The following is a 15,079-nucleotide window of genomic DNA, read 5'->3' on the forward strand; positions in this document are numbered from 1 at the left end:
TTTTGCCTGATACGAAAATTGCTACTCCAGCTTTCTTTTGATTTCCATTTGCATGGATTATCTTTTTCCATCCCCTCGCTTTCAATCTCTTCATGTCCCTAGGTCTGCGGTGGATATCTTGTAGACAGCATATATACGGGTCTTGTTTTTGCATCCATTCAGCCAGTCTATGTCTTTTGATTGGAGCATTTAATCCATTTACATTTAAGGTAGTTATTGATATGTATGTTCCTATTACCATTTTCTTAATTATTTTGGGTTTGTTATTCTAGGTCTTTTCCTTCTCTTGTGTTTCCTGCCTAGAGAAGTTCCTTTAGCATTTGTTGTAAAGCTGGTTTGCTAGTGCTGAGTTCGCTTAGCTTTTGCTTGTCTGTAAAGGTTTTTATTTCTCCGTCGAATCTCAATGAGTTCTTTGCTGGGTAGAGTAATCTTGGTTGTAGGTTTTTCCCCTTCATCACTTTAAATATGTCCTGCCACTCCTTTCTGGCTTGAAGAGTTTCTGCTGAAAGATCAGCTGTTAACCTTATAGGGATTCCCTTGTATGTTATTCATTGCTTTTTATTGCTGCTTTTAATATCTTTTCTTTGTATTTAATTTTTGATAGTTTGATTAATATGTGTCTTGGTGTGTTTCTCCTTGGATTTATCCTGTATGGGACTCTCTGCACTTCCTGGACTTGTTTAACTATTTCCTCTTCTGTATTAGGGAAGTTTTCAGCTATGATCTCTTCAAATATTTTCTCAGTCCCTTTCTTTTTCTATTCTTCTTCTGGGACCCCATAATTTTAATTTTTGTGCATTTAATGTTGTCCCAGAGGTCTCTGAGACTGGCCTCAATTCTTTTCATTCTTTTTCTTTATTTTACTCTGCAGTAGTTATTTCCACTATTTTATCTTCCAGCTCACTTATCTGTTCTTCTGCCTCAGTTATTCTGCTATTGATTCCTTCTAGAGAATTTTTAATTTCATTTATTGTGTTGTTCATCAAGTTTGTTTGTTCTTTAGTTCTTCTAGGTCCTTGTTAAACGTTTCTTGTGTTTTCTCCATTCTATTTCCAAGATTTTGAATCATCTTTACTATCATTACTCTGAATTCTTTTTCAGGTAGACTGCCTATTTCTTCTTCATTTGTTAGGTCTAGTGGGTTTTTATCTTGCTCCTTCATATGCTGTGTGTTTCTCTGTCTTCTCATTTTTTTAAACTTACTGTTTTTGAGGTCTCCTTTAAGCAGGCTGCAGGTTCATAGTTCCTGTTGTTTTTGATGCCTGCCCCGAGATGCTAAGGTTGGTTCAGTGGGTTGTGTAGGCTTCCTGGTGTAGGAGACTAGTGCCTGTGTTCTGGTGAATGAGGTGGGATCTTGTGTTTCTCGTGGGCAGGTCTACATCTGGTGGTGTGTTTTGTTGTGTCTTTGACTGTATTATGATTTTAGGCAGCCTGTCTTCTAATGGGTTAGGTTGCGTTCCTGTCTTGCTATTTGTTTGGCATAGGGTGTCCAGCACTGTAGCTTGCTGGTCGTTGAGTGGAGCTGGTTCTTAACGTTGAGATGGAGATCTTTGGGATAACTGTCGCCATTTGATATTATGTGGAGCTGGGACATCATCTGTGGACCAATGTCCTGAACTCGGCTCTCCCACCTCAGAGGCACAGTCCTGACACACGGCCAGAGCACCAAAACCCAGTCACCAACACAGCTTAGAAGAAAAGGGAGAAAACAATGAAAGAAAGAAATTAAAAAACAACAAAATAAAGTTATTAAAATAAAAATAATTATTTAAAATAAAAATATTTAAAAGTAATTTAAAAAGTAAAAAAAGAAAGAAGGAAGAGAGCAACCAAACCAAAAAACAAATCTACCAATAATAACAAGCACCAAATCTATACTAAAAACAAAACAAAAGCAGACAGACAGAACCCTAGGACAAATGGTAAAAACAAAGCTATACGGACAAAATCACACAAACAAGCATACACATACACACTCACAAAAAAGAGACAAAGGAAAAAAATATATATATCGTTGCTCCCAAAGTCCACTGCCTCAATTTTGGGCTGATTCGTTGTCTATTCAGGTATTCCACAGATTCAGGGTACATCACATTGATTGTGGAGATTTAATCCGCTGCTCCTGAGGCAGCTGGGAGATATTTCCTTTTCTCTTCTTTGTTCGCACAGCTCCCGGGGTTTAGCTTTGGATTGGCCCCGCCTCTGCATGTAGGTCACCTGAGGGCATCTGTTCTTTGCTCAGACAGGATGGGGTTAAAGGAGCCGCTGATTCGGGAGTTCCGGCTTACTCAGGCTGCAGGGAGGGAGGGGCACGGAATGCAGGGCCAGCCTGTGCAGGCAGAGGCTGGCATGACGTTGCATCAGCCTCAGATACGCTGTGTGTTCTCCTGGGGAAGTTGTCCCTGTATCCCGGGACCCTGGCAGTGGTGGGCTGCACAGGCTCCCAGGAGGGGAGGTGTGGATAGTGACCTGTGCTTGCACACAGGCTTCTTGGTGATGGCAGCAGCAGCCTTAGCATCTCATGCCCATCTCTGGGGTCTGGGCTGATAGCCTCAGCTCGTGCCCGTCTCTGGAGCTCGTTTAGGTGGTGCTCTGAATCCCCTCTCCTCTTGCACCAAGAAACAATGGTTTCTTGCCTCTTAGGCAGTTCCAGACTTTTTCCCGGACTCCCTCTCGGCAAGCTGTGGCACACTAGCCCCCTTCAGGCTGTGTTCACGCCGCCAACCCCAGTCCTCTCCCTGGGGTCTGCCCTTGGAAGCCTGAGCCTCAGCTCCCAGCCCCCGCACGTCCTGGCAGATGAGCAGACAAGCCTCTCGGGCTGGTGAGTGCTGGTCAGCACTGATCCTCTGTGTGGGAATCTCTCCGCTTTGCCCTCTGCACCCCTGTTGCTGCACTCTCCTCCGTCACTCCCAAGCTTCCCCCTCGCCACCCCCTGTCTCCACCAGTGAAGGGGTTTCCTAGTGTGTGGAAACCTTTTCTCCTTCACAGCTCCCTCCCACTGGTGCAGGTCCCATCCCTATTCTTTTGTTTCTGTTTTTTCTTTTTTCTTTTGCCCTACCCAGGTACGTGGGGAGTTTCTTGTCTTTTGGGAGGTCTGAGGTCTTCTTCCAGCGTTCAGTAGGTGTTCTGTAGGAGTTGTTCCACATGTAGATGTATTTCTGATGTATTTGTGGGGAGGAAGGTGATCTCCACATCTTACTCTTCTGCCATCTTGTATGTCTCCCCCCTCAATGTTTTTAATATTAACAACCTCATTATTACTGTCAGTCCTGACCAATGTATACTTATTCTCAATTAAAATTGTATTTTTTACAGTGTAAAAAACATTCTAAATACTCAGTCATCTAAAAATATTTACAATGAAGACAACTTTGGAATGGGATTTTTTTTTTTTTTTGCGGTACGCGGGCGTCTCACTGTTGTGGCCTTTCCCATTGTGGAGCACAGGCTCCGGACACGCAGGGTCAGCAGCCATGGCTCATGGGCCTAGCCACTCTGCAGCATGTGGGATCTTCCCAGACCCGGGCACGAACCCACATCCCCTGCATCAGCAGGCATACTCTCAACCACTGAGCCATCAGGGAAGCCCTGGAATGGGATATTTTAAAATTATTTATATTCCTCTAAAATAGTTAGTAAGCCGTTGAATGGTTTTCTTTGTTGAAACCCTAGCCTTTCATTTGAGAATAATGACTTGTATTGTTATACCCCAAGCTACCGCTTACTCTCTTGGGATTATATTTAACATCATTAGAAACTGCATTAACCTGATCTAGGTCCATAAATTAATCTTTGTATAAAATCTGAGACTTGAAAGAAAAAGAAGAGGCTGAGGCAACAGGTAAAGATGATCTCAATCGTCCTTGTGTCCAGTCTACTCCATTAGAATGCAAAATCCTTCCTCAGATTCATGTCCTTTGTTTCCCAGATTTTTTTTTTTCTATTAGCAGGCTATCCTAAGGACAAATAAATCATTATTAAATTATTCACACTGGCTACAGAGTTTCCTAACCACTTTGAAAACCTCACCATTGGTAGCTGTGGGGACAAATGTGTTACATTTTCTAGTGCACATGTTGGAGCCTGTGGTGTTTGCTGAGGTTAAAAAAACAGTGTTGAGACACATCACGGAATAACTTACATTGAGTTATTATTTCACTATGCTACCTGCTAATAATTTGAAAAAATTCAAATTACTTTCCCCAGTTGCTTTCTCATAATTTCATTGCCATAAAAAATCAAATTTATTATGAGACAAAGGGACATTTCTGTCTTGGATTTTCAGCCACTAAATGTCCTAAGGTCGGAGAACACCTCTTTCAGATTTGGGTTCAGCATTCTACCCACCAGTGGGTACAGAGTAAATAAGGAATGATAATTATACTAATTCATATCTGTTTAATCAGGCAGGCATGATATACGATTCAGTATTTAAGCACTTAGGCAGTGATTACCCATAATAATAGTCGTGTATGGTTCTTTTAATTCCCAAGTTTCATATGCCATCTTGGCTAACTGTTTACAACCATCATCATCTCCTTTCTTCTCCTCATCAACATCAACTGACTTTTATTGTGTGTGTTCTTTACAAAGCACCCTCAGCTATTTTAGAGAAAGACAGAATCTTTAGACTTATTTTTCCATATTTATTTGCACTTATCACATCTCTGCTTTCACAGAAGCCTAGCTGCAAAAATAATTTCATTTCCCTTTGCCTGATTGCTCAATTATTTTCTCTTTTTCCTAAATTAGTTTGATTTAATGTCATATCAGCACTTTGAGTGGCAAGCCTCAATAATGTAAATCAAGCATATTCACTGCAGAATGCTATTCCTAGTACCTCACTGATTTTCCAACACATTGTGCCTTCTGGAGTGTAGAGGAGGATGGAGACTAGGCTTGAGACTTCAGTGCAGACCAGGATTTAGGCCAGGGCACTTTGCCAAATAGCCATGTTAATGCTAGTGCCTTTCCTTACTCTTCGATGTCTTTTGTCACCAATTTCCAGGCCTTTGCTATGACCAACCAGATTCTGGTGGAGAGGTCAGTGACAGGTTGGAAAGAAATAGAATATGAAGTGGTCCGAGATGCTGATGACAATTGTGTCACTGTCTGTAGCATGGAAAATGTTGATGCCATGGGCGTTCATACAGGTAGGCAAGGAATCTTCAAGCATTATGGTAATGGCTTCAGCTCACATCTCTGATGGCTCATAGCAGTGTTTATTAAGTTCTTTTCTTTCAATTACTATTCTTAGCATACACATTAGTGATAAAATTTTACACATATATAGTATTTTACAGCATTGAAAATACTCTCATATTTAATTTGATCTTCACAAAAACCCTCTGAAGCAGGGCAGATAATATTATCCTGATTTCATTTGAGGAAGGGGTAAAATATAAGCAATGCAGTGAAGGTAAAATCTGTAAGACTTGGTGTTGAGAAGTAAGGCATGAGGTTAAGAAGGCTTGAAGCAGACTGGGTGGTAGTCACCAAGTCAATGAGAAAATAGCCACAATAAATAGAAATAGACAAAATAAATAGGTTTCTCAGGAAGGGAAACTAGTTAGACTAGAGGGCAAAGGTGATGACTTAGGATCTAGAAATGCTAAAGTTTAAGAGTGGGCAGAAATCTCAAGAAGAGGAGACTGTAGAGCTGGAATTCAGGAAAGAGGATAGAAATAAAGAAGTTAATACAAGGTCATTGGAAGTCTTGGTATAAAGAAAATAGCAGAAGCTGGAAGCATAGACTAAGTATTCAAGGGCATAGGTGTACAAGGAAAGAGAATAGGGTCAAGGACCAAACCCTGGGAAACATTTAGATTTATAGGGCAGATGAAAAAGGAAGGATTGGTGTTGAAGAAAAACAAGGGAATGATAGTTACCATATAAGTCAATGCACAAAAATATTTTATAAAAGAGCTTTGGTTTTGACTATAGCAAATACTATGAAAGGTCAAGAATGAAGATTTAATATTGCTTTTGGATGTTCAAGAGGACAGTTTCAATGCAAAGTTGGTTATGTGAGCCGTATGGAAAGGAATTATATGACTATGAGTGATAAGAAGAACTGGTAAATTTTCAAAAGGTTTAGTCACGTAAGGAAGGAATGAGAGAGATGGTTCTTATAACCATCTGGCAGTTCAGAGAGGGGCTTCTCGAGCCTGTAGTGATCTGAGCTTGTTTGTAGGCAGAAGGGATGGTGACTAAGGACTAAGAGATTGAAGATACAGCGGGCTATAATTGGAGAGAAGTGAGAAAATGGGAAGGGATGAGATTTAGAAAATTGATGGGTTAAAGCCAGTCTGGGTGAAGAGGAGCTGATATTTTATGGAAGGAAGAACTTGAGAGATAATTTATGAGACAGAGAAGGGAAATTGAAGAAGTTAATGTCAATCCAGTAAGTAGATGACTAAGCCTTGATAGCTTCATGATCTTGGGAAAGCTTAGAGTGATTTCTGTAAATATGTCAGAGTAATACAGGGAAAACAATCAGAGGGAATGTGCCTTGTATGTATTTCCCTAAGATAATTCTTTTCCCAGCAAACCGTCAGCCTATTCTGTGTCTTGTGTCATGCAAATAGATTGTTAAGTTACTAAAGTTGGCTATTTAGATATGCTACCAAATAACAAGTGTTGCTTGGATGTACAGGTGATTCAGTTGTTGTGGCCCCTGCCCAGACGCTCTCCAATGCGGAGTTTCAGTTGTTGAGACATGTTTCAATCAATGTCGTTCGCCACTTGGGCATTGTGGGTGAATGCAACATTCAGTTTGCCCTTCATCCTACCTCAATGGAATACTGCATCATTGAAGTGAATGCCAGACTGTCCCGAAGCTCTGCCCTGGCCTCAAAAGCTACTGGGTAAGGAAAGAACGATTGACCATTGGTTTGCAGATTGAACTGGAAAATTGAAAGCTAGTAGAAGACTGTGCTGCATTTGCAAACTGTAGTCCCCATTTCTGTATGCTGACTCCCAGTCATGTCCTATGGACATGGTTATTAATGAGCTTGCTGCCAGATGGAGGCAAATGGTATTGCTAGCTGGCTTTGTATGCTGGCTAATCATAAACTAATCAAGATCTGGGTGGTCAAAGGAGGCTGTGAAAAATCTGCTTCTTAATTGCACTTTGCAGATGTTAAAAGTACAAATTAATCCTTAATTTTAGTCCTTCACTGACTTTTGTAGGTATATAACAAATTTTGGACAAATAATAGAGTTCACTTGACCCAAGCATGCAATCACATTATTTTATTTTAGCAAAACTTCACAAGACCAAAAAACAGTAGGGTTTTTCTATAGGTAAATCTTGCAACTAAATAAATAAATTTGTATCTATTTAACAATTGCTAGCAAGCGTGACTGGAAGGAACACTAATTAATATCTTTTGTTTCTATTAATATCTTTAACATCTGGTATTTAAATTACATGACATTTAAAAAATATTTACCTCTAAAGCTATTTTTATGTAGCTAGCCAGTGCTACATGGAGTGTGGAAGAAATGATGAGCTAAACAAGAGTCAGGAGACCTGAGTTCTCCTTCTGGTCCTTCTACTAATTGTGGGACTTCGGATACATCACTACTGTCTCTGTCAATTTCTTCACCTGTTAGGTGAGGAAGCTGTACTAAAGGAATCATATGTAATTCTACAGTTCTGTGAATTAATTTTTCAAATACAATTACCCAAACTGACATTCCAGAAGAGTATGGTCAAGTTTCCAGAGTGTTAGTTGTGTAAGGAGCCCAAAGTTCAAAGATAATTTGGAAACAGAGCAAGGACCCAAACTTTCAAGGACTGCATTTTATGACCTTTACATACCCCATAGTATCAGCTAACTCCACCATCTTCCTAGCTGCAGACATGTATATATTTTTATAAAAGAATATTTTGAAGATTCTTAGTGGAAGTTATACACAAGTGAGTACTTTATCAAGGAAGCTATTGATTTTGGGTTGAAGAGGTGAAGGTTGGGAGTTGTACTACTGCATGTCAGGCATAGAGAGTGAACTCTTTTGTGATCTGTGCCTCTGTACTTTATCATGACTCACTTTATTTTATAAGGAGCTATTAAATGTTCATACAGAACTGAGAATCAGGTGTGTTTTATACCTTGATGTGAAATAATACCAGAGTTTCTAAGAAAAACCAACTTATATTTTGAGCTGTTTTTAATTCTTATTGCTGAAAGAAAAAAAATGTCTCCTCCTTTATAGCTACCCATTGGCATTCATTGCTGCAAAGATTGCCCTAGGAATTCCACTTCCAGAAATCAAGAACGTTGTATCAGGGAAAACATCAGCCTGCTTTGAACCTAGCCTGGATTACATGGTTACCAAGATTCCTCGCTGGGATCTTGATCGTTTTCACGGCACTTCTAGCCGAATTGGTAGCTCTATGAAAAGTGTAGGAGAGGTGAGTCCTTGGTTAATTCCTCTCTTTCATCCTTGTTCTCAGTTATTTTGTCCAACCCTAATTTTATTGAAAGTCTTCAGTTTCCTTGGATACTGGGTTACTGATTGGAGGATACATATGAATTTCATTTCCTCCCTAGTGTTTCCACATAAGGCATAGCTGTTTTAAATCTTAATTTTTCTATCATGCTTCAAAGTACGCAATAGAATTATAACTCAAATGCCAGGAAAAGTTTTGTTGGTGGTGTTTCTGCCAAATAAACAACTGTTATTTAGTTTACATTTCATGGAAAGATTCCCTTTCACAACGTGCATGGGTAAATTTGTAGGCCAAGCAATATGAGATAATTTTGTAATGTGTTAATTTAGGGTTTATTATCTGAAAGGTTTTTGTCGTCAATGAATATTTAACACTTTACATTTAGTTCAACTCAAGTTAGCAAACATTTCCTGAGTTCTTATTACATGCAAGACCCTAGAATGATAAAAACAATGAATAAGATGTAGATAATTGTGACATTATCTCCAGCTGGTGATTTCAGAATATATTCACAGAACTAAGTAGAATATGAATTAAACTGTGGTAAAAGTTAGAATGCAGGATTTATATGCAGGTGCTGTGAGAATGTAGTAGAATAGGGTCAGGGAAAGCCACAATAGATATTCCAGTAAAAAATGGTGAAATCTTCACTTAATGAATATGAAGTTTAATAATATAAAGTATTAAAAAGGACAAATTTTGAGCAAACACAGTTATGTATTCCTTTATTATTATTACTTCTCTTTTATTGAATGTACTCCATATACTATTATGTACAGTGTACTTTAATGAAAATTCATGGTGAATTACTTATAGAATTAGTCACTTTAGGGCCAACTCTTAAATACATAATACTTAAAATTTTTCTTAAATATTCCAAAAATACTTTCTTAATTTGATAGTACCATAAACTATCTTATATCTGGTACTCTCTCCTATGCTTAGGCTAGCAAATCTATGAATATATTGTCTAACTCTTCAAATACCACTGTGCCTCATAAATTACATATCTGAATTGGACTAATATTTTGAGACTCTTGAGGCTTTTCCCTTATTTCTAATTAAATTTGGAGCAGTGTGAAAAGGTTATCTGTTTGGCTTTAGTGATCTTTGAATATGTAGCTTGTCACACAATTGACATGAAGATTTACTAAACTGACAATGAGAATTCAGGTCTATTTGAGGCATCACGGAAGTTTACTGAAGGCAGTGTTATGACTGTTATTATTTTAAATTGTAGACCAAAAATGCATGGCAATCTATTATTCCATGGAAAGAATCAAAGACAGTATTTATTCACTGAAAATAACTGGGTAGGCTTCAAGGTTAATTTTAGTTCTCACTTGTAACTTGTCCAAACTAAATCACCACATGGTTTTCCTAATTGATTAGTGTACAATCAGCTGCAAAGATTGTGGGAAGACATGTTGAATTTGTCATGGGGAATTTAATCTCCTATATTCAAAATCTGAATCTGTCAGTACTTGTTATGATTCTCAAGGTTCTATTAATATTAATGCTTAGCTATAAAGAAAACCAACCTGTCTTGGATACTGACTGATACCCATTTAGAAATAGTTCTGTTTTTGTGTTAATATATGTCTGATTTCTCTTCGTTTGCTTTTTTATTCTAAAGGACATCTGTGTGAAAGCAAGATCTTATTAAGGAAGGGTCTATGTTCTCTGGCCACAGATTCTTTCTTTTAATGCTATGGTCCAGGGCAAGTACAGGTGATTTCCTCATCAGTCTCAGCAAATCAAGCTAAATTCCCTAAGTGGTAAAAGAGTGACCTAATGATGTTAAAGACTCATTACATCAAAACCATGGTAAAAAGGCAAGAAAGAAAAATAACTTAAATTTGAGTAGCATTCTTCTGATATATGTCTTGTTCCTAAGTCTTTTCTGAAAAATAGTCAACTTCTAGCTTTGTTACAAATTAAAAATATGCAAGCTCTTTTTAAAAATATGAGTCTTAAATATGTATTACAGGTCATGGCTATTGGTCGCACCTTTGAGGAGAGTTTCCAGAAGGCTTTACGGATGTGCCACCCTTCTATAGCTGGTTTTACTTCCCGTCTACCAATGAACAAAGAGTGGCCATCCAACATTGATCTCAGAAGAGAGCTGGCTGAACCTTCCAGCACCCGCATCTATGCCATCGCCAAGGTAATATGTGACAAGGGGGCCAGAGCTACCTTTTTTATTCTTTCCCAGAATACAGTCAGCTTGGACTTTAATGTAAAACTGAATCACAAAGTGGTCTTGAATTCAGGAATTTTTGGAAAATCTTCAATTCTCTTTAATAGTATTAAACTGGAGATTTCTATGGACTTCATCAGATTATTCTATAGCTAATGAAAAATTACCCTTTTTTATTTTCACCTTAAGCCTGGACTTAAAGAGAACACTGCAATTTTAAAGGATGATCACATGAGATACAATGTTCTTCCCTTTTAGTACATATATTATCAATACTCTTAAATGTTTGATAATATAGACTTATGATTTCCCATCACTCTCATTACTTGCTCACTGAAAATGTGTAACATTATATTTTTGAAAGGAAGATGTGTAAAATGGTATCACTTAGTATGTCCTACCTGAGACTCTAGAATAATCTTTATTTATTTGATTCTTCTTCTGTGTTTAAACAACAAACTCTAAAGAACTTCCATGATTATAGGCTTTTCTATGTAATTATTTTATTGGTCTTACTTATAGAACAAAAAAGCCCCACATTTCTCACTTCCACCCACTAGTTCCCTTTAATGCAAATTAAATGCCATATTAATCTCCTTTCATGTTTACTATGCTTAGGGTTTTGAAGTTTTAGTTCATCTGCTTTTATAAAAGGTGATTTGGGCAGCTGGGATCTGTCTGGTCAGAAATCCTTGAATTGCTTTTTGACATTTAAGGAAGGTTAGGTATTAATCCTCCAACAGTACCAAACCACACTGGAGCTACAAAGTCCTGCTGACCATTTTATGTGTGTGTATGTACATGTGGAATGAGTTGATGAAAATATGAAATTTGTCTTTAAAAAGGGAATCTGTCTTTGTAACTTGTCTTTGTAGCACCAGAAAACTGCTGTTAGTGATTTCGAACTCTGCAACTTTTATGCTCATATATAGAAGGAGGGGAGGGAATATTTCCTTCATTGCATTTAATGTATATTCTCCTCACCTTTATGGTTTCTAAATGCAGAATATTTCATTTCCATTGAAATTCTGAAGTAGTCTGAGAGATACTAGTATTTTTTGATGGCCATTTCTCAAAGTTGACTTTCAAGGGAATAGAGAATTAACATTTTTCCGTGGTGGTGGGAGTGATACTAGTAATGAGAGGTCATTCTAGAAAGCCGTTTCACCTTCTTTATCGTTCTTATTTCAGTCTTTTGTTTAAAAAGCAACCTACAACATTCATACATGTGTATATATGTGTATGTGTGTGTATGTATGTATACATATAATTTTTTTTTCCAGACGAAGGACAGTAAATCGATTTTTTCCTTGGGTCTAGTGATCATACTTCTGCCATTTTGAGGTGGATGAACACGGGAAGTATTTCCAAGTTCCCAGTGAGGCTGTAAAACTCAAGCATATCTCTCATTCTTTTCTAACAGACTTATAAAGGATAAGAGTTCAGGGAAAATGTGTGGAGATTCTTTCTTGCACAGAGTATGAGCAAGAAATGCTGCAGGGTCTGAGGTATAAATTATTGCCTGCCAGCGTGCTGGGGGAAGGAACTGATTTCTGTTTGTCAGAGGTCATCATTACTGTTCATTTCCACAGCAACCAGGAACTTGGTGATTTTGACAAAGAGTGTAAGGAATGTGATGGGCTGAAGGGGAAAAAGAATGAAGGGGAAAAAGAATGAAGGGGAGCGAGTAAATCTTTGCTCGCTTTCATAATTCTTAGAAAGGGCAACTTGCTCTGAGGTCTGATTTTTGCAGCAGTCTTATTTCAGGATGACTGGATCATCACCTCTTTTGATTTGGGGAGAATACTGGGCATTATTTTTGATTTGGGGAACGTTAGAGTAACCTCAAACTTGTTTGGGGTCATTACGAACTTCATTACGGCTGTGTGACATGGCAAAGCTGCAGCTCTTGAAAGACTGGCAGGATCTTGCTTTCTGTTCACAACTGTGGATGTGATTCTAGTTGTCCTTCCTCACAGTAAACTGACGGCAGATTCTAGGTCCTTCATCAGTCTCAGGGTAATTACTGTGTGCGATTGTGTGAAAATGTCCTTTGGTCTATCAAAAGTGTCACTACCTTAAGGTTCTATTCCCCTCACAGTGTTGATGGTCAAACAGCCAATTGTCCCTTTAATCCCTTGGCAAATAAGGCATAATATTAAGTCCTTGGGAACCTGGCTATAGTTATGGGGAGAATTAAACAAAAAAACATAAATAGACTTATGAAACGAATATGTTTTTCAGTATTCACATTAGATGTCATTTTATTCTAGTCAATAGAATTATGAGCTATATTGTTTCTCAACATGTATGATCATGGTCTCTCTGATACCAGAAATAAGCAAAAGCTTTAGGAAAATTAAGCTCCCTTGGTTGAAATATAACAGCAGTTATTAGTTACATCTATTTCCTAATGGGATTTAAAAATATAGTGTGCCAATAAAATATGTTGTTTTGAAATATTTGATTATCATGTTTCATTGACTATAAATATGTATCTAAACATAGCATAGAAGAAGAGTAGGCATCTTTTGAATATGAAGGTTTTGGTTTTGAGAGTTTATCTCTTCTTTCAGCTGCCTCTTGTACTCAGCTTAATGACCCATAGCTGTAATTTTACTTTTGAGAAATTGCTAAACTAAGCTTGAGGAAAAAGCTGAGCTACCTATCAGGACAGAAGTTATTACTACATTGTTTTAGAATATATTAGGATTTTGTAAAATGCCTGTCTTAGCACGAAAGTCACAGTAACTGATTCAAAGTAATTTTTTGTTTGAAGTCTTCTGTGAGGAAATATTTGAGAGAAATAACACCAAGCCAAATGTGATCCATAAATTCTCAATGACTGGTTTGTGTGAATATGGAATGAAGTGATAAAAATATGCTAAATATGCTAAAAGGTAATTATCCAAAATACAAGTTAAATGATCATTATATTGATTCTACATTTTCTTACCAATTTGGCGTAACTATAGTTTCAAGAGATTCTCTTTAATGCCAAAAAGATATACCAGATTTAGAATATAATTGGTAGCACAGTCATATAAAAAGCAGGGAAGCAGAGCCTGTTACAGGGATTTTTCTGAGCACACACTACTCTGATTAACTCCGAGTACCTCCTGTGCATGCTATTTGTGGATATAGTTGGCAGTATCTGTAGGTTTATTGGGAGGAACGTCAATGATGTGATATCAGTTTCATTCTCAGTCTATAGCCTCAGGTTCTCTTAACATGGAGAGGAATGGCTGCTATGGTTTCAACCAAAAATAAGACCTTTATAAGATGTTTGCCAAAGAAAGCATCTATTCTCCTTTTGGCAGGCCTTGGAAGACAATGTGTCCCTGGATGAGATTATGAAGCTCACATCCATTGACAAGTGGTTTTTGTATAAGATGCGTGACATTTTAAACATGGAAAAGACACTAAAAGGACTCAACAGGTAAGGCACTAGTGCTCTGATTCACTCCAGGTATCTTCTGTGCAGTTTTGTCTTCCTCTTACCCTTACACATTTGGCCAAAATTCTGCTTCAATGAAGTAAATAGTGCCAATGCTGCAAAGCAATAGCCATAACCAGAAGAAATGGCAGTTTTTAGACGTTTACATTTTTAAAGGCATCTCTTAATAATTTTAATTGTCTTCTACCCCTGCCCTACCCTTGACATGAAACATAGTGATGTTTTTATTAGGTCTTCTGAATTTACAAAAATTGGTGTACATTTATGGATTGATGTGCTATTTAATTACCAGACATTACCTAGATTTAAATTTGATTAATCAGTAATGAAATGAATACTATTTCTGTTTTCTATGCATTTTCCAAGTTTTGAAGTCTATTTTTCTCTTTTAATATCAACCTAGATATTGCTGTGTATTGATGAGCAAACATATTCCTCTTGCATTCTACTGATATTTTTAACATTGGGACATCCGGTTCAGCATACAAATACGCCACATTCAAATTTTTATTAATAGACTCTTTGCCTCTCACTAATTTGCATTTTTATCTCCTTTATGGCCAATTATTTTAAAAATTTTATTTCATGTTCAGAATATTCCGATAATGTCAGTGTTTTAAAATCTACTTTTTTCTATTTCCTGAGAAGATCGTTTGTTGAGGCAGCTCAGGCATATGAAGTCCCAGATAGGTTTTAAACTTGGATCTGTGATAACAGGAACATGTATTACTAGTTTAAGAAAGACAGTGTAATTCTCTTTAGCTTCTCCCCTTTAAGAGGGCTTTGAAATACGCTACTACTGGAAAGAAATCTCACCTACAAGCCTAGGCACATGTTTAGAGAGGGAGAAATTTTGTTTGCAGAAATTATTCTCAAATGATTTTAGTAAATGTAGAAAAATTAATTGCTTAAAATGTTGAAAATGGTTGAAGCTCTCAAAGCCTGGATTTCTCGACTATTTAGA

At 37.5% G+C, this 15,079-nt stretch overlaps 1 protein-coding gene across 1 annotated transcript in view; it reads left to right on the forward strand.

Annotated features, from left to right (window-relative positions):
* Positions 1-15,079, forward strand: part of CPS1 (carbamoyl-phosphate synthase 1) — a 151,753-nt gene that overhangs the window by 67,812 nt on the left and 68,862 nt on the right. Inside the window, exons 17-21 of the mRNA XM_059053750.2 lie at positions 5,009-5,153; positions 6,656-6,866; positions 8,221-8,419; positions 10,449-10,625; positions 13,979-14,097. Of these exons, the coding sequence (XP_058909733.1) occupies positions 5,009-5,153; positions 6,656-6,866; positions 8,221-8,419; positions 10,449-10,625; positions 13,979-14,097 (851 nt within the window). The remainder of the gene's footprint in view (positions 1-5,008; positions 5,154-6,655; positions 6,867-8,220; positions 8,420-10,448; positions 10,626-13,978; positions 14,098-15,079) is intronic.

Source organism: Kogia breviceps, chromosome 2 (genome assembly GCF_026419965.1).
Source record: "Kogia breviceps isolate mKogBre1 chromosome 2, mKogBre1 haplotype 1, whole genome shotgun sequence".
Classification (NCBI taxonomy): domain Eukaryota; kingdom Metazoa; phylum Chordata; class Mammalia; order Artiodactyla; family Physeteridae; genus Kogia; species Kogia breviceps.